The 18,540-nt window shown below is 40.6% G+C and overlaps 1 protein-coding gene across 3 annotated transcripts in view; it reads left to right on the forward strand.

The window, feature by feature from the left end:
• Positions 1 to 18,540, forward strand: part of NBAS (NBAS subunit of NRZ tethering complex) — a 345,656-nt gene that overhangs the window by 266,997 nt on the left and 60,119 nt on the right. For all 3 annotated transcript variants that reach the window (XM_057497443.1, XM_057497442.1, XM_036881629.2), the window contains exon 45: positions 17,484 to 17,702. In XM_057497443.1, coding sequence (XP_057353426.1) covers positions 17,484 to 17,702 — 219 coding nt within the window. The remainder of the gene's footprint in view (positions 1 to 17,483; positions 17,703 to 18,540) is intronic.

An 18,540-nucleotide genomic window follows, 5' to 3' on the forward strand; every position in this document is an offset into this window, starting at 1 on the left:
TTAGGGTACAGCTCCTAAGTGGACCCTCCTTAAAGCTTGGGTCCTCACCTCTACTCCCAGTTCAGGATATCAGACCACAGAAGAGGGGATTTTTCTGGAGCCTATTTGCCACAGAGTTTGAGGATGATACTTAAAATCATAGTTCCTTTCCTCTACTTTTAGAATTCAGAAAGATGAAAATAAATATTAATAATAAACAAATGTTTTTGGAAGAGCTAGAATTGGAAAGTATGGCTTGGATCTAGAGTGCGATGGTCTCTCTCTCTCTCACTTTCACACTTGTTTGAAACCTGACTCGTTAGAACTTCTCCCCAAAGTAATTCTGTAAGGAAGCCGAGGAAGAGTTCATACTGTGGACAGGCAGGTTGCAGGCAGGGGTAGTCGCGCTGCACATAGCTTTTAAGTCTGTTGTAATCCCGCGGGGAGCAGTATGCCAGACAGAGAGAAAGATGCCAGAAGTGTTCTTCCTGCAGTTTTCTGTTGGTTGGAGTGAAAATTTTTGCCCCATTGTGGAAAGAAAGATGAGCAGTGGGCAATGGGATTTTTGTTTCCCGACTTAATTAGGCTTAATAATGAAACCTCTTGCCATTGAGGAGAGAAAGGGATCTGGGGTCTATCAGGACCTGGTGCTGGAGCTCACACTTCCTGAGGCCATTCCTGTCATACCCACAAGTCTTGCAGTGTGTTCTGAGATCAGTAGTCATAGTTAAGCCTGTGCTTCCAGAAAGCTCTGAAGTAGGTAGAAGTGCACATTCTTCTGACTTCCTATCGACTTTGCTAAAAATTCAATATTCTATTTCCTATCTCGAATTTTGCCCAACTGCATTGATGATTAAAACTCATCAGAAGTTAAGGAGCTTAAGTAAGAGTAGAGTATTACAGGTCAGCAACTTAAAAATGATCGCAATTTAAATCCCCATTATTAAATTCTTAGGGAGAAATTCACATTCTAAAAATCACATCTTCTAAAAAAACAGTGCTCTTTTAGTTGAAGTTCAATTACATTAAAATAAAAAATCCATAAGTTCAACAAAAGTAAAGCCCATGGATTATATTTCCTGGCTTCTCCTCTGTATTAGCTAGAGAGGTCCCCTTTAGGCATCTGTGTAATAGGTTCCTTCAGTAGAATATACCTTTTTACACTTGAGTAGTACACCTTCAACACATCTGAAGTTAAATTAATCTGACCTCAAGTTTCTCATGCATCTCATTTTTCCAAACTCCAAAAGAATGATTGTTGGGAAAATGGAAGTTCCTATGGCCAGGATCCTCACCTGACCCAAAACTACTGGATGATATAATTGGCCACCTGCTGGGCCACTGCTTCCACACCCATAGGCAGTGAGTTGTTATTGACTGAGTCACTGTATAAAGAGCTCTGCCCAGTGCTCTGTGTAGAGGCAGAGACGGAGGTGGATTATGGACCTGCAGAGTGCTGGATGCAGACGTGATTCTAGTGCTCCATCTACTGCCATGAGAGTAAAGCTGGATATAAACCCTTTTACCCCACCAATGTTCCATTGTCATTTCTTGGTCTCACCGAATCCATAGTGAACTTGCCCAGGGCTGAAGCCCTCAGGCAAGATAACAATAGAAAAAAATAAAATTTTATCGGCATCAGCTCCATAGCCGTTCAATTTAGAACACTCAAACAAACCAGTCTTAAAAGTTAACCAAGCAAAACAAGGTTTCTGGATTCTTGTTCTTAGTTCAATCCAAACACACATTCTTAGGATGCTGGAGAGCATAGAAGTGGCTCAGTGGTATGCAGGGAAGGAGAGCAGACTGAGAAAACCTTACTGGGGTTACCTTTGCCAGAATATCAGGTCAGGCCAGTTGTCCAGGGATTGGTTGAGAAGGTCTATCAAGATGTTAACTATGGCATGTGTTTGCTATGGTGGAAGGAAAGTACATGCATTTATGCTGTCTCCCCTCCGAGACTGATTGATTTTACATGTACCTGTCTCTAGTCACTCTGTCTTCTTAATTTCCATTTTCTGGAATCTCAGAAACCTGTTTCCTGGGGAAGTTTGCCACTCTTTTTGCATTTGTTTTAATTGAATACTACCCCCAGATCTCTCAAGTGGAATCAGTATAGATGTTTTTGAGACCTGTGCCCCTTAGGACTTACAACTTTGCTTGGTGCTCATCCCTGAATTTTATGTTTGTGTTACTCCCATGGGGATGGAATTATTTCTATCATACTCCTTGGGGTTTGATGGAGTAAGAGCAATATATAACATCCCATCTTCCCAAGTTATGATGGGGAAAGAGATAGAAGAATCAGATGGAAATAGCTTTGTCTTTGGCAGAATTGGGGTGGCAAATGTGGCTCGATTCTCCACGTTGGCTCATAGTGACCCCTGGCTCACATCTTTAGACAGCTCTGCCAGACACATGGTTAGATCTGCAGACCATACTTGCTGTCTCAGAAGGGCTGCCTCCCAACTGGATTTCGATTCGTGGGATCCGGAGAGGGGGCCTCTACATCATTGCTGCTCAATAGAACTATGATATGAGTTGCATGTGGAATTTGAAATATCTAGTAGCCATATTAATTAAAAAGGAGGAATTATCCTAAATATTATCATTTCAATATGTGATCAGTGTAAAAAATATTGAGATACTTTTTTGTTATGCTCTTTGAAATCCTTATTTCAAGCATGTATCAGTTCAGATGAGTCACATTTCCAAAGCTCAGTGGTCGCATGAATGTACTAGACAGGTATGCGTCTCAGGAACCAAAGTCTGGGCCTTATCCACCAATAGACCACTGGAAGGACAAGAGCAGAAGAAAGATATGCTCACCTCATGGTCAGGCATATCTCAAAAAGAGAGGGAAAGGACTAGTACTCATAATTTCTCCTCCCTGCGTCACCAGATGTCACTCCCCTCTCCCAAGGAGTGAAAAAGGGTGAAGAGAGAAGCACAACATACTTTCTTGGGGCCCACAAGCAAACTTCCTGCTTTGTGGGCAGGAACTCCAAACGAGGAGCAAGGTTCCTCCCACACATAGCCAAAAGAGTGGCTAGCTAATAAATTCTAAGACCTTAAAAGTTATCATCTACAGAAACCTCTGTCCGTGCTGTGTGATAATGGTAATAGCTACCACATATTACTTTTACACACTGGCTTGACACTTTATGTCTAGCAATTATGACAACAGGTGTTATATCTCATTTAGAAATAAGTAAAATGAAGGTTAGAGGCTAATGAATTTGTTCAAGATCAGAAGCAAGTTAGTGGCTGAGCCAGAATTCCAGTCCTAGTCTTATCTGCTCAGTGTTAGAGGTCTTCAGCAAGTGATAATCCTTTTCTTAGACAAGAGCCACTGTTTTCTGTAGCGGCCTATTTACTGGGTATGCTTGTTTGTTTTTCTTTTGTATGCAGTCCACATTTGCCTCTTTGATCTGTCCTCCTTTCTGTTACAACAAAGAAATAGAGTCTTACCCTGACTGCTCTTTGGGTAATGGAATAAATTATGCCATGTAGCCCCCAAGGATTTTCATCCCCATTTCTTCTTTATTCCTCAAATAACCTGTATTCCATGTGTTTCAATTCTAATCAGCTTTTCTTCAACATAGTGTATTTTTCTCACTAAAAAAATTTCTGTGTACGAGTTTTCTCATGCTGTTTTAACTAATCACCACAAACCTATAATAAACAGAACAAATTTATCATCTTAGCTATCTATAGATGAGGAGTCGAAAAAGTGTTTTGCAGAGTAAAGCCAAGGTGTAGATAGGGCTACATTGCTTTCTGGAGGCTGTAGGGGAGAATCCTGTTTTTGTTTGTTTGTTTTCCCTTCTCCAGTGTCTAGAGGCTGTCCTCATTCCTTGGTTCAAGGCCCCTTTTCTCCATGTTCAAAGCCAGCAACATTACATATCTCTGACCATCTGTCTGTACATCTTCTCTCTGACTAAAGCCAGTAAAGGTTACTTTTGAGGCATTCATGTGGTGAGATTGGAGACTGTGTGTACAGTCCAGGATAATCTCCCACGTCAGGGTCCATACCATTAATCTCATCTGCAAAGGCTCTTTGCCATGAAAGGTGACATACACACATTCCAAGGATTAGGATGTAGGCATCTCTGGGAAACATAATTCTGTCTACCTATATTTGTGTATTTTATAAGGTTTTAGAGACTTTATAGGGCTTATTATTAAGGTTTTATAAAAGGACTGAAGTTGAAACCAAAATGGAAAACTAGTAAAAATCATTGAAAAATATTTAATTCAAAGCTGAAATCTACTGTTAAAATCCATACCTATTTTTATCTGTAAGTAAATGGATTTTTTCATTTATTCATGATAAAACATTTTGACTTTAAAGCCAAATTACATGCATCTGTTTCTAATCACCTAATTACTGGTATGTATGTGTGTTTGTGCATATATATATGTATGCACACATACCATTATATCTCCACATTGATCTTTATTGGAGTGTATATTACATCAGTGAATGAAGAACTTTTGATTATCTTAATTTTTTGAATTGAAAGGATATATATCTAATCCACATTTGTGTTAGAAGACTCTGCATTTCTGATGTTCCTGTTCCTAAGTGGAAAGTGACATACTCATATATTAAGATTATCTTTAGAAGTTTTAGGTTCATAGCAAATAGAACTATATGTGAGCTACATGGGGAATTTGAAATATCTAATAGCCAAATTAATAAAACAAAATAGGTGAAATTATCCTAAATATTATCATTTCAATATGTGATCAACATAAATATTAAAATACTTTTTTGTTGTTAATGCTCCTTGAGATCCGTATTTCAAGCACACATCAGTTCAGACGAGTCACATTTCCAATACTCAGTCGTTGCATGAATGTATGGAGAGGAAAGTACAGAGATTTCCCATATATCCCCTACCCCTGTATATACACAGTCTCCCCCATTATCAATGTCTCTTACCAGAAAGTACATTTGTTACAAATGATGAGCCTGTATAGACACATCATAATCACCCAAAGTCCATATTTTTCCATAGGGTTCACTCTTGGTGTTGGACATACAATGGGTGTGACAAAGGTCTAATGCCATGTACCCATCTATCCATCATTATTCTATAAGAGTATTTTCATTGTCCTAAAAATCTGGGTACTGCCAACTCACCTTTTACCCCCAATCCCTGGCAGCTGCTGATCTTTTTACTGTCTGTTTTTGCATTTCCAGAAATTGTATTCTATGTTGTCTTTTCAGATTAGCTTCTCAGTGATGTGCATTTCAGGTTTCTCTATGTCTTTCACAGATTGATAGTTCATTTGTTTTTACTGCTGAATAATATTTCATTATTTGGACTTTATCCATGCACTTACTAAAGGACATCTTGAACAATTCCAGGTTTTAGCTACTATGAGCCAAGTGGCTGTTAAGTATTCATGTGTGGGTTTTTATGTAGACCCAGCTTCAACTCCTTTGGATAAATACCAAGGAGCATGATTGTTGGATTATATGGTAAGAGTATGTTTAGTTTTGTAAGAAACAGCCTAAACTGTCTTCCAATACAGTTGTACCATTCTGCATTCCCCCTATCAGTGAATGAGAGTTCCTGTTGCTCCACATCCTCACCAGCATTTGATGTCATTGTTCCAGATTTTGGTTGCTCTAATAATTCTCATAGATATGTAGTGGTATTTTGTTGTTTTAATTTGCATTTCCCTGAGGATAGATACTGAGCATCTTTTTATATGTTTATTTGTCATCTGTATGGCATCTTTGGTGAGGTGTCTGTTAAGGTGTTTGACCCATTTTTTAATTGGTTGGTATTGTTTTTTTATTGTTTAAACTTGTTTGTAAATGTTTTATAACAGTCTTTTATCAAATATGTCTTTTATAATATTCCAGTCTGTGGCATGTCTTTCATTCTCGATTGTGTAATCTCAGATATAGCTTTGTGTTTTACATTTAGATCTATCATCCATTTTGATTTAATAGTTGTGAAGGGTGTAAGGTCTGTGTCTAGAATCATTTTTTCACATGTCGATGTCCAGTTCAGCACCATTTGTTGAAAAGGCTGTTTTTCCTCTTTTATTTCTTTCGTTCATTTGTCAAAGTTCAATTAACTGTATTTATATAGTGGCATATTCATATACTACCCTTCCCCCATAAATTTTATGGTGTAGATTATTGCTACTTTATAATCACACTGAACTTGACTATGAAAGTATCAAAATGTTTACTCAGTGTTGCAGGATGACAATGATAATTCATAATTTTTTTTCTTAATCTCATACGTATTTTGCCCATTGATCTCTGGTTTTGGTGTAGTCATAATCTTAAATCTGAACTGATGAGTTGTAGTCATTCTGTTACCTTCAGAAAATGTTTATTTGAGCACCTTTCCATTTCCATTGTTCTAGGTACTGCAAACAAGTAAAAGACTATAAGTTACTTGCCCTTGAGAAGTTCACAGTTGTGGGACTAATGTGTGCCTTTATTTCAAATCCACTGTAAGAAGTACTACTTAAAGGCATTAATAAATGCTGTGTTGTAAAAGGAAGACATAATATTTTTTGAATGCCTTCTATGTTTCAGGCATATATTTATTAAAAATTATACCTAATGATTGTTTCAAGATTTTTAAATGTGCAATGTATACTACTTTCATCTATCAGCTAGCCTGAGTGTATTAATATAGTCGTAAACATTATTTTTCCATTCCTGTTCTTGAATGCCTTTGCTTTTAAGGAACTGTTTTCTTCTGTTTTTCAAGGTGAAAGTTTAGTTTGATAAGCATATCCTATCTTGACAAAAATGCAGAAAGCCAGGAGCTTAGGAGATAAGCATAGAAGAAGAAATCTAAAAAAGGAATTATTTTTCCTTGGTATGACTGTCAAAAGCATAGAATAAATGGGAACAAATAGAATAGTTAAAGGATAGAGAATAGTTTTGAAACTTGTATAAATGTAACATAACTTACTCATATATAAATATACATGGTCCTGACAAAAAGACTTTCTGCTAAAAGACTCTAAAGAAAGGAAAGGCGCTCCTGCTAAATGTTTAAAGGGCTTCTGTACTTCCAAAGTTAATTATTTGTCTTACTTGCCATTTCCCCATTTGGGAAAAGTAAAAAAAAAATCTGTAAGTTCCTAGAGCAGTCAACCTGATTTTCCCATTTGGCTTGGCTCTTCTTTTTTTCACATATGCCTCATTGTTTAACTGGCTCATTCAGTGAACAAATACTTACTGAGTGTTGGGGAAGACAGCCTCTCAGATGGCCCTCAGTGATCCCTGACATTCCATCATTGAACCCCTTGCAGGATCCCCTAGAGCATGGGCTGAATTTATTGATTTCCCTCTAATGAATAGAACACAGCAAGAATGATGGGATGCCACTTCCAAAATTAGGTGGCAAAAAGACTGTGGCTTCTTTTTGGGTGCTTTCATTCTCTCTTGGGTCACTCTTGGGGAATGTAGCTGCCACGTGGCAAGAGACCAAGGCTGCTAATAACCATGTGAATGAATATGGAAGTGGCTCTCCACCTGCCACCCAGCCAGCTTAACAGATGAAAACACAGTCTTGGCCAGGGGTTTGATTGCAACCTCATGAGAGACCGTAATCCAGAGGCACCTACCTAAGCCATACCAGATTCATGATTTATAGAAGTTATGGTATAACAAATGTTTTATATTCCAAATTTGGGTGATTTGCTGTTCAACAGTGGAAAATCAGTATCAGTTCCTCTGTCTGTCAGGAACTGTTCCCAGTGCTGGTTATATAGCATTACACAGAAAAGACCAACATCTCTGACCTTAGGGACCATCCATGCATTAGGGAAAGGTGGAAACTGGACAGTCAACAAAAATGATTAAGCCAAGACATGTGAAATGCTCATAAACACAAGGGCAAAGTAAACCCGGGAGGGACTCAGGAGCACAAGGTGGCAGTCAGCTGCAGTTTAAAACAGGATGGTCCAAGAAGCCCTCTCTAAGGAGGTAGTATTTGAGCAGAGACCTTAAGGAAGTCAGGCAGCAACAGCTGGTCGTCAAAGGTAGGATGACCAGAGAGTGAAAAGTCCCAACAGGGAGCATGCTGGGACTGTTGGAGGACTACAGGGAGGCCAGTGGGGGTGCTGTGGAATGAGAAAGGAGAGCAACAGGAGATGAGGTCTGGCCAAAGAGGTCACGGGAGAGTGGGGCCTCGTTGTAGTGAGAAGCCGTTGGAGAGTTGTGATTGGCCCCGGCAATTTAACAGGAGCGCTCTGCTGCTACGCTGAAGATATTGCAGGACTTAGTGGTGGAAGCAAGGCAGCTACCTCGAAGCTAACGCTCTCCAAGTAAAAGATGAGGGTGCTTTGGATCAGGGTGGTGCAGTGCAAGTGGTGAAAAATGGTCAGGTTCTGGATTTACTTGGAAGATAGGGCCAAAGAGCTTTGTGTTTCGTAGGGCAAATGTACCAGTGTGCTCCATGTTTTAGAATTATGTGATCATTTGGTTCTCTCAGGCTGTAAAGAGTGCCGCCCCCCCTGCCCAGTTCTAAAGTCTGGTTACTTCAGTTAATGGGGTGTTAGAACAATAAGATTCAGCAGAGAATGAGTGAAAGGAAACCATCTCAGTGGTCAGAGCTTCATGATAGGTCATGACATGAAGGTGCGAACCTGCTCCTTCCGGCTCTCCTCGTCCCCCCGACACACACACACACATTCTCTATCACACGTATACATCTATTTGGTTGTGTATTGCTATGAGCCACTGCACAGGCATTGCCTGCCTTTGGCCACAGTACTAGTCCCTGGTCCCATCAGCTGTGGTCAGATGATGAAGGGGTTTGCGGCCAAGCCGGTAACCTATTTTCAACAGGCCCTTCTGCCTGCTTCCTCAAAGGAGGATTGTGGATATAGCATTTACTTTGAATACTGTGGCCTAGAAGTCTAAGAATTGGCCCTTAAGTGTTTGTCATTGTCATCCTACAGAAGGGAACTAATGTTTCCTTCCAAAAGCCTGTCATAGTCATCCAGGCTGCACATGAGTACTGGTGTGGATTAACCAGTTTCCTCCACTTACCTCTTCACATCCAGGCTTCCAAATAGATCTGAAAAAGAATGAAGAGAATATTTATTGTAATGTTACTCTGTAAGTTGTCTTTCCAGCCTTGTAAGTAAGTACTTTTATCACTATTTAACAGAAAAGAAAATCAAAGCTCCAGCAAGTTAAATAACTGCTCTAGTGTCTTAAGAGCTAGAAATGACGAAGTCAGGATTCACATATAGGCCTGCTCCCAAAATCTCATTGTCCACTCTCTCCCTTGCCTGAAAAATTTGCCTGCAAAAGCCCATTTGGGATGATTGTGATTGTTGGCTGGACTGATAAGCTGAAAACTCATTCTCTGTTCGTGCTTGGAAAATTATTTCAATTTGACTGAGGTGATAATTTAGCAAGAGATTGAAAATTGGCCAAGAAACCATGTGTGCAGTCCAATCAATAAGGGATAGGGCCTGTGCTGCCTGCTGCTGTTAGGCTCTTACCCTCCCACAGAATTGGGAGCGAGGGCTATTTCCTTGAATGTTTGGATTTCAGAGACTCGGCTTCCAGGTCCTTTAGGAGGCAGTTCTGGGTGGTAGCAGACTTACATCTGAGAGGAGCAGGAAAAGGGTTATAATTGTAAGCTTTCTAAAGTAACTGCTCTAAGAGAGGTTCTCAGGGGCCTTCGGCCTACCACCAGGTTTTGGCTGGAACAAACAGCAGATTCTACTTGGCAGCATCGAGTTTTCTGAGAAAGGCAGTTGAAGAGGAACTGTGGGCACCCCAGAGATGGCCTTAAGCTGCTAGATGTCCTGCTGGAGTTTGGTCAGGTGTCTTAGTGAAGGACTTCCAACAGTGTCTTTTGTGCCAAGAGTTTTTACAGTTCACTTTCATGTAATTTTATCATAATGCAGAGAAAGTCTTGTTTCTATGCATCAAAAATAATCATATTAAAAAATTAACATTTCAAGTTTTTCTCGTGACCAGAGGGCTCTAAGAATTTTTAGAAAATTCTGTATTGAGTTGTCTCAATGATTGTAGTATACATTTGATCAGAGCAGCATAGACGTGGTAGTTTTTGATAAGTAAGCTAATCATAAAAAATGTAGTTAAGTGGACCTCTTAATGAGATGGGTAGGGCTTTAAACATTTTTTTAATTAGTTTGTGTGCCTTTGAATGACTTACTGATGGCCAGATTGCATTCAACATCGATTCTTTCTTACATTTTTATAGATATGAATATTTTAGAACCTTGTCCACAGTGAATGGGGAAGGAGTTTTGTCAGAGAGGTGCCACTCATTCTTTGAGTGCTCTCCAAATTATGTGCCAAAAATCACATAGTGATCTATTGTCAAAAATAATTTTTAATGATTTATCAACTGACAACTGTATTAGATCCTTCATAAATTTTGTTGAAAGAATTGGAAACCTTGTGATACGCAAGAAGAAATTTGTTATCTATTCATTGAAATCCTGTCACACACCACTACTATGAATTGTCCCTTTGGTGTTCTGGAGCTTTTTAGACCCCAGGACGATGATGTATCAGTCAGGTTCGGGAAGAATGTGAGGCAGGTTCTGTGTTAGAGGGGGAATGGGAGTTAAGAAATAGAATAGGCTTGACGCCTTCACCCCCAGAATGTTCTCAAGATCAGTTTTAGGAAGGAATAGTTAGAGAAGGTGAAAATTAGAAACTGATTGCCTTTAAATTGCCTTCATCTGTATACCCCTTGAGAATGCTTTGTATATTGGTGGCACAGCTACCCTAGCGTGAAGACCACTGGCTTCAAGGGAAATGTGTAAGCTTCCCAGCGTGGCACCCGAGGTGACCCCAGCCCGCCTTCACAGCTCTCCTCCTCCGCAGGATAGACTCTTGCCTGAACACACCAGACCTTCCCTGTACACCACCAAGGGCTTTCCTTCCCCTAGAGCAGTGATTCGCCAGGCATGGCACGGGGGTGAGACTGGAGAAGAAAGACCATCTAGCTTTCCTTGGCAGAGGGACTGAGAAGAGCTATGGGGCATCACACTTTTGGGACATTTTGATCTTTTTTAAGAAATGATTCTTCCTCTTTTCCCAAATACACTGCCAGCTGCCGCTCTGCACCCATTGCCCCAGTCCCCCAGGCTCCCTGAGGTTGTGAGCTCCTATTTTTGCTGAGAGTACATTGTACCTGGAGCCTATCCAAGGAGGAGAGCCATGGCTGCATTCTGTTTTCTAACAGCCTTCTGAAGGTCCTTACGCTGCTCTCTGCCTGAAATCCACCCCGCCCACATCTTCCACATGAATTCTTGCTCATCTCTCATGGCTTGGTTCAGGTGTTGCCTCCTTTGTAGAGACTTTCTTGCCTAAGAGAGACCTTTTTTCTTGGTGCACCCACATACTTAGTTTATATTATTATTGCATTTTATAAATATTTTTGTGTACATTCTTCAGAGATAGAGAGTGTGTCTTGATATTTATGTTTGTATCCCCTCTGCCAAGACCAGGCCTAGGGTCTGGTGAATATCCAAGTGTTTGTGCTTGAAAAGGAGGAGGGAGAGAAGCAAGAAAAGCAGGAACCCCAAAAGAGAAGATGTGCATCTATCCTTTTAGTCCAGGCAATTTTTTGCAATCTCTTGAATTAAATATAGTGTTAAAAACATGATTAAAATAATTTTGCTCTTATTTTATATAAAATTTTATATAAGATTTCCCTATTATTTTATATAGTTGCTATTAGCTGTGCAAACAGTATGCAATTCCTGATTTTTTTCCCCTGACTTTGTAGGTAGTAACTGGGTTTTAAGTCACCTCCCATTTCCTAAAAGCCTTATCTTCAAAGTCATGCTGTGTTCATTTTAAAAATAAAAGAAAATATCTGTTTTTGAAGATTTATGAGCCTTAAGGTACCTGCATATGAGGAGAGCTGTCCTGCTGAATTTTGAATCAAGCCATTGCCTGCAAACCACAGTACTGATTGTGTCACTCATCTGCTTCAGACCCGGCCTTTCTGCCTTCCCAGGCATGACGGTGATGAAGAACGGCCCCGGCAGCCTGCTGTCCAGGCCCCCATGGAGTAGCCACCGCTTCGTTCTTCCTCATCTCGTCAGGCCTTTACGTGCTGTCTGCTTTCTAGCCACACTGATTCACTCCCTGCTTCTCCGCTTTCTCCTTTGACCTGGTAGCCTCTTGGGATTCTTCCCCTCCTGTCTTCATGCCTCTCACTCCTGAGGACTCTCCCTAGGAATCGTCTCCTTTAACAAACCTTTCCTGACTCCTTTTGGGCCAAGTGCCCCTTCTAAGGCCTTCCCGTAGCATCTTGTGTTTACCCTACTGCCATTCTGTAATGCTACTGCTGCTTTGTGCTTCTCTCTGTGTGTTTCCAACTGGACTTTGACATACGCAGGGATAGGGGCCTGATCTAACTTGGTCAGTGTCACCAGCACCCAGCCCAAGGCAGATGTACTGCGTGCAATTGCTGGATGTATAGTGAATGAATAAACTGAAAATCGTCACTGGTTTTCTGTCCTTGTGCCTCTTCCTGCATGACTCATGACCAGCAGGCCTGGCGTCATCCTGGTGGCATATATCTGGTTCCAATTTTTTTCATTTCAAGTTTAAAATGTCCCTTTTCAATTTTAGTCTCCTAGGGCCCTTGTTACAGAAATAGGGTACTGCTGAGTCACTGATAAATTGGAGCCTTTTGGAGCATTCTGAACCATAGTTTCTAAGGACATATTGAGAACGTCTCATGTCATTGTACTCTTAAAGGTTCTTTCCCCCCCCCTGTTGTATGTTGATCAGAGTTGTTTAGTAATTTAACAGCTATGTTCTGTTTGTCTGCAATGTGCTAGGCATTGATTGAGGTGCTAGGAATATAGAGATTTGAAAAGCACAGTTTCTGCCTTGACAGATCCCACCATTTGGTCAGGCATAGCCGGATGACTAGTCCCACCGCATGGCCGGGTTTGGTGTGGGGAAGCGCAGTGTGCCTTAGAATACCGGCGTGGTTTGTAACTCAGGGAGGGGATGATGTCAGGGGCACTTCCAGAGGAAGGGACTCTGGACTCTGAATCTGGGAGCGCGGGCAAAGGAGGCTTGAGAAAGGAGGACATTTTTTTCTCCGATACCTGTGGTTTCATATTTGTCTTTGAAATAAGATTTCTCCTACAGTGTGTTTTTAAATGGGAATTGAATATGACATTTCCACTTAATTGTCCTCAGTATTCAGGTTGTCTTCAGGGGCTTCTGAGTTCCTGTAGTTCAGATCCTGCAGCTAGACTGGCACTCAAGACCACTTAACAATTTATGCTCAGTTTGTCTTTCCAACTACAGCTTTTTAATATTGTGGTTTGGGGGTCAGTAAACTATGGCTAACAGGTCACATTCAGCCCATTCCCTGTTTTGTCAAGCCCTTAGCCAAGACTGATTTTTACATCTTTATAAAGGGTTATAAAAACCAACCAAATGAAAGAGTGAGTAGCAGAGACAGTACGTAACCTGCAAAACCTGGCATATTTTCTCTCTGGTCTTTTATTACCCCTGAGAGGCCATAAAATGGATTTGAACAGAGAAGTGATGTGATCAGATTTATGTTTTTAAAATATCACTTTGCTGTTGGGTAATGCTGGAGTAACCAGTTAGCCCCAGAATCACAGTGGAGCTCAACACAACAAGGGTTAATATTCCCTCATGCTCCTAATCCCATAAGATTACAGAGGGCCCTATTCCACAGAGTCACTAAGGATCCAGGCTGATGGAAGCTCTACCATTCTGCACTGGTACCATGTGGGACCAGCATCCTCTTCAACTGCCATGGCTGGGAAAGAAGGGAGACTGGATAATGATACCTGTGGGTTATTTATTGCCTTAGCTCAGAAATGACACACGTCACGTCTGCTCAGTTTCATTGGTGGGCACGTGACTTATTGACTACAAGGGGATTGGCAAATGCACTGGAGTCCGCGGCATGCTTGTGGTTTGTGAGCACTGCTCTCTGCCGCACTGGGAGACCAGTAAGAACCATTGCAAAGTGTGAGAAGTCATGGTGGCTTGGAGTGAAGTGGTGACTGTGACGGTGGTGGGAAGTGGGTGAGGCCTGGATCTATTTTGAAGGTAGACCCAGTAAGGTGTGGGGAAGTCATGGATGACTCCTGGTTTTTTTTTTTTCTTTCCTACCAGCCTGTCTCCCATACTAAAAGTGATTTCTTTGAGTCTGGTTCACGTTTTTATCTCATTTTTCCATAGGGCCTGCAAAATAGGTGCTCAGTACCTATTCATGGAGTGAGAGAACACTTTAGCTGCTTTATTTTATAAAATCCACATCTTTTAAAAATAGCAATTACTAATTGCAGTCAAGGAATAGTTTTACAAAATCTTGGATTAGTTACTCTAGTGATGATGTATATGAATGATGCTTCAATGCCATGGGCTTTAAAAAAGGTTAATATTAAAGATACTTTGTGGCTACTAAGGATAGTGGTCAAGCTGCTGTTTTTCACTCCAGTATATTTTGTCTTTTTTTCCTCTTTTTGTTCCTTGTATCATAGAAGAGTTTAAAGATAATAACTCTACTAGGTGTAAGTAATAAACATGTTTCTTAATCTCACCCTGTTGTCTTTCAGCAATAAACCTGTTTTTACTAAGTAAAGAGGTAAAAGCTTAAACATCCAGTTTAGTAAAATGCTCAAATCAAAGCCCATACATCTTTTATGGTATTATTCTGGCTTTTAGAGGTCATGACTCTCAAGAGCTTAGGGTTGTGATTAGGGAACTTGGGGTTGCATTTGCTTATACTCTGTTTTCTTAGTAAGTGTTAGGTTATTTAGTTATTTTGAATCATCATCAAACACAAGGGGAAAAAAAGTACTTTAACCTCCAGAAAAATTCACTCACTTCTTTTGGCGAATAGCAAGGTCTGTGAAAGCATAGAGTTCAGGGTGAGGCCTAAACTCAGTAATGCTGAAAAGACAAAAGTCTACACTTATGTTAGGTGATGAATTATGCACTTGGCTGTTGGAGCAGAAAACTTGGTGGTGGACTGGCCGTAGAGGCTGAAGAAACAAAGGATTCCAGTATGTCTTCTTATCTTCGTATTGAAACATAACTGGGAATTTGCCTCACCAAGAAGAGAGAAAGAGCATTTCACTGAGACAGCAAGGTACAGAGTGACACGGGGGAATGACGAAAGGCTGTATGTCTGGAACCCGGAGTGCAGGTTACAGTTACACCATAAGGCTAGAGGGTGAGCTCATATCCAGTTTGTGCAAGTCCGTGAATACTATGAGGAATTTGCGGAGCCTACAAAAAGGCTTTTCTGGAAGGGATTACGTGACAGATTTACTAGGGAGATAAAACACTAACAGATGGAAGATGGCCTGTGTATTCTATCAGCTGGTCAAATTAAAAGTTCAGCTTCCATTTATTGAGCACTTACTGTGGGAAGGCATTTGGCTGATTGTTTTACAAATTACCTAATTTCTTAAATTGACATTGTATAGTAGATGACATTTTCCACATTTTACAGACGGAGGAACTAAAGCTTGCAGCTGGTTATCAAGTTGGCCTGTCACCCAGGTGGTGAAAAACTAGACACAAGTTTTCTGCATTTAGTGTTCTTCTAGCTTGTCAATCGTTCCAGGGGTGGTTCATAATTGCAGGTTAAACCTTGGACCACGGATTACTTCTGGGCCTCTCCAAGGGCATACGGACCTGCTGTTTCTCCCGGGGTCCTGCTTCCTGCACATGCCGGCCCTGCCTTGCTCTCTGGCCAGTCTGTTGTTGAAACTCATCCGCAGCCCACGGTGGGCAAGGAGAGAGTAAACATTTGGCCAGATGGTACGTTTGTTCAGCGTTCAGTCCACGTGTACTCTTATCATTCACTGTCAGAGCCTGTGGGGAGGCAGAAGTGACCAAGTGGAAGCTGTGTGGTGCTCACTGGAAGGGGCTGCTGGCTGGGAGCCCCAGGGTCTGAATGCAGGCTTTTCTCGCCACTCTCTTGATGAACCCGAGCATACCACGTCAGCTCCCTGGGGCTCAGGTCTTCCGTCCTCCGAATGGGGAATGCAGGGAGCTCAGCTGAACTAAATCAAGTTCTATGTTGTATTTCTCAGTCACAGAAAGGAGTTCACAATTTATTTGGGGAAGATACCGTAATGTAACACTTGCCAGTCGGTGGTGGTTTCTGATTTTCTTTTATACTGTGGGTGCTTGGAGTAAGCAATCTGGCAAGAAGTGGGGGTGCAGACCTTGTGTTGAAGCTGTATTTGCATAGCCAACACTTAGTTACAATTCAATGGAAATAGTACTTTCTAAAGTTACCTTTTACCAACATTTGTGTGGGATTAAGGAGATGTCAGCAGTCTTCATTAATTCTCTGTAGAGTGACTTGGAGGGAACAGGTAGGAAAGGGAGGATTGGGAGGCCAGCCTCCCAGTATGGTCACTGGTGCCGTGGATTGACTCCTATGCCTGTTTTCCAGCATGACTAGACATATGGTGACCAATTTTGAGAAATACCAGGAAAGATAAGATTTTGTCCTAGGATTCTTTGTTTTTATTTTTTATTTTTAAAATTGACACAGTCCGTTTAAGTGTATAGTAAAAATGTGTTTGAGTAGTTGACAGGAGACTAAAATCCAGCATCCAATGCAGCTCATGTCAGCATGGCCTGAAAGGGCCCCAGTATGGCTAGAGGTGTGTCGTGCATCCATCACAATGAGTTAAATTTATGCTTAATTCTGTATTCTTGAGGCCAAGTGAGCATAATATTTAGAGAGATATCACCCCCATATACTAACACAATTGCTGTCCCACACCAGGATTGAATATATTGAATAAATGAGTGACTACTTTATTGCCTAAAAGTTAGAAAGTTGAGGACAAAATTACTCATAATCCAAACACCTTAACATATAGTCACTAATATTTGTGTATATATATATTTTATCTTCATCTATATTTACAGGTGTAGTTAAGATTTTAATGGAAGCATGATATATATAGACAGTTGTATCATTGCAGATGTCTGAAATTTAACATTTTGTAAGTACTTTCCAAATTGCTACACTGTTTTTATAATTCCATGGCTTTTGAGGTTTTATTTTCATAGTCTTGTGCCAGTTAAAATGTTGATGCTTATACTATTTTCTTCTTTTGAATTAACCTCTTTATAATAAATGATCAGAATGGCAAATTATAATTGTAGAAATGACTCATTTTTGCACTAAAACCAGTAATCTTTTTGAATATAAAAACACCTTTTGATATTAGCATCTCAAAGAAAATCTATATTTACTACTTTGATAGTGCAGATGGTACCACGCTGTTTTTGTTTTCTTCACAAAAAAACTGGTATCATAAATGTCCTATTTCTTAAAGTTGTATTTATTAAAATTTTGATTTTTTTTCTCTCTGCCTTACTAATAATACCTTATTAAAGATGCCACCTATAGTAATGTATGACTGGTTTGTCTCACTGTTATTCAATATCTTCTTTTTTTTTCTTCTTTTTCCTAAAGCTACCTGTGGAAACGCGTAAAGAGATGACTACAAAGGCTATTAGGACAGTCAGAGATTTTATTGAGAAGCCAAGGAAAAGAAATTCTGAAGAAGACCTTCAGGAAGCCAGTGATTCTGAAATTACCTATGCAGATGCCTTGAATCATCTGGAGAAATCACTTGCTCACCTGGAAACCCTCAACCACACCTTCATCATTTCTCTGAAGAATAGTGAGCAGGTAGTGGAATGAAACTTTGTCTCTATGCTTGCCCACTCAGACAATCTCGGAATATTCTTTCATTTATCCTTTAAAGCTGTATAAGCTAGTGGTTTTGATAGGGTTTTCAGTCTTGCAGATATTCTTGAAAATGGGCCTCAAGGCTTTATCCTTTAAATCTCTTCATTATTTCTTGTTTGTCAGTTTGTGTTCACTTCTTTAGAATGGATGTTAGGCCACAAACTGCCATTGATACCCTGCTGAAGGAGGTGAGAGGTGGAAGGGGTGGGGAAGGGGGGCCTAGGGGAGCCGGGATGGGCGCCGGGGACGAGGGTTGGTCACTAGAGCTGAGAAATCGGGGATGGTTTGCCGGCTCTGCTTCGAGCTGCTGTGTACTTTGTTCTCCAACTGAATAATGATAGATTTTTTCCCCCTTCTTTTCAGAAAAATTCAGAAATAGCCACCCATGCCTGTTTCAACAGTTTTTAAAAATTACGTAATATACTCATCCTGTTTTAATGTGGCATATTTCCAAAATAGCTATTACTGATATGAATTTTTTGACAAGTAAAATTGTTCCAAACTGGTTTCTACTGGGGACCCTCGGGGTGTCTCAGAACTCGTGAGGGTCAGCGCCCCTGCGTACCATGAGGGTGGACCAGGAGTGGGAGGGCCGCCTGGGGGAGCCCTCTGTGGCCATCAGAGCTTTTGTTCTGTCTGTCACACAGAACACAGCTGTGGGATTTTTAGATGTTCTTCATCATTACTGAAGAGTTGGCAAACCCCTAAGTAAATAGCTTTCACATAGATGAAAGCAGTGTCTAGATATATAAATAAAAACCCATTTGCCCCTTGAATG

Source organism: Manis pentadactyla, chromosome 2 (genome assembly GCF_030020395.1).
Source record: "Manis pentadactyla isolate mManPen7 chromosome 2, mManPen7.hap1, whole genome shotgun sequence".
In the NCBI taxonomy this organism is placed as follows: Eukaryota; Metazoa; Chordata; class Mammalia; order Pholidota; family Manidae; genus Manis; species Manis pentadactyla.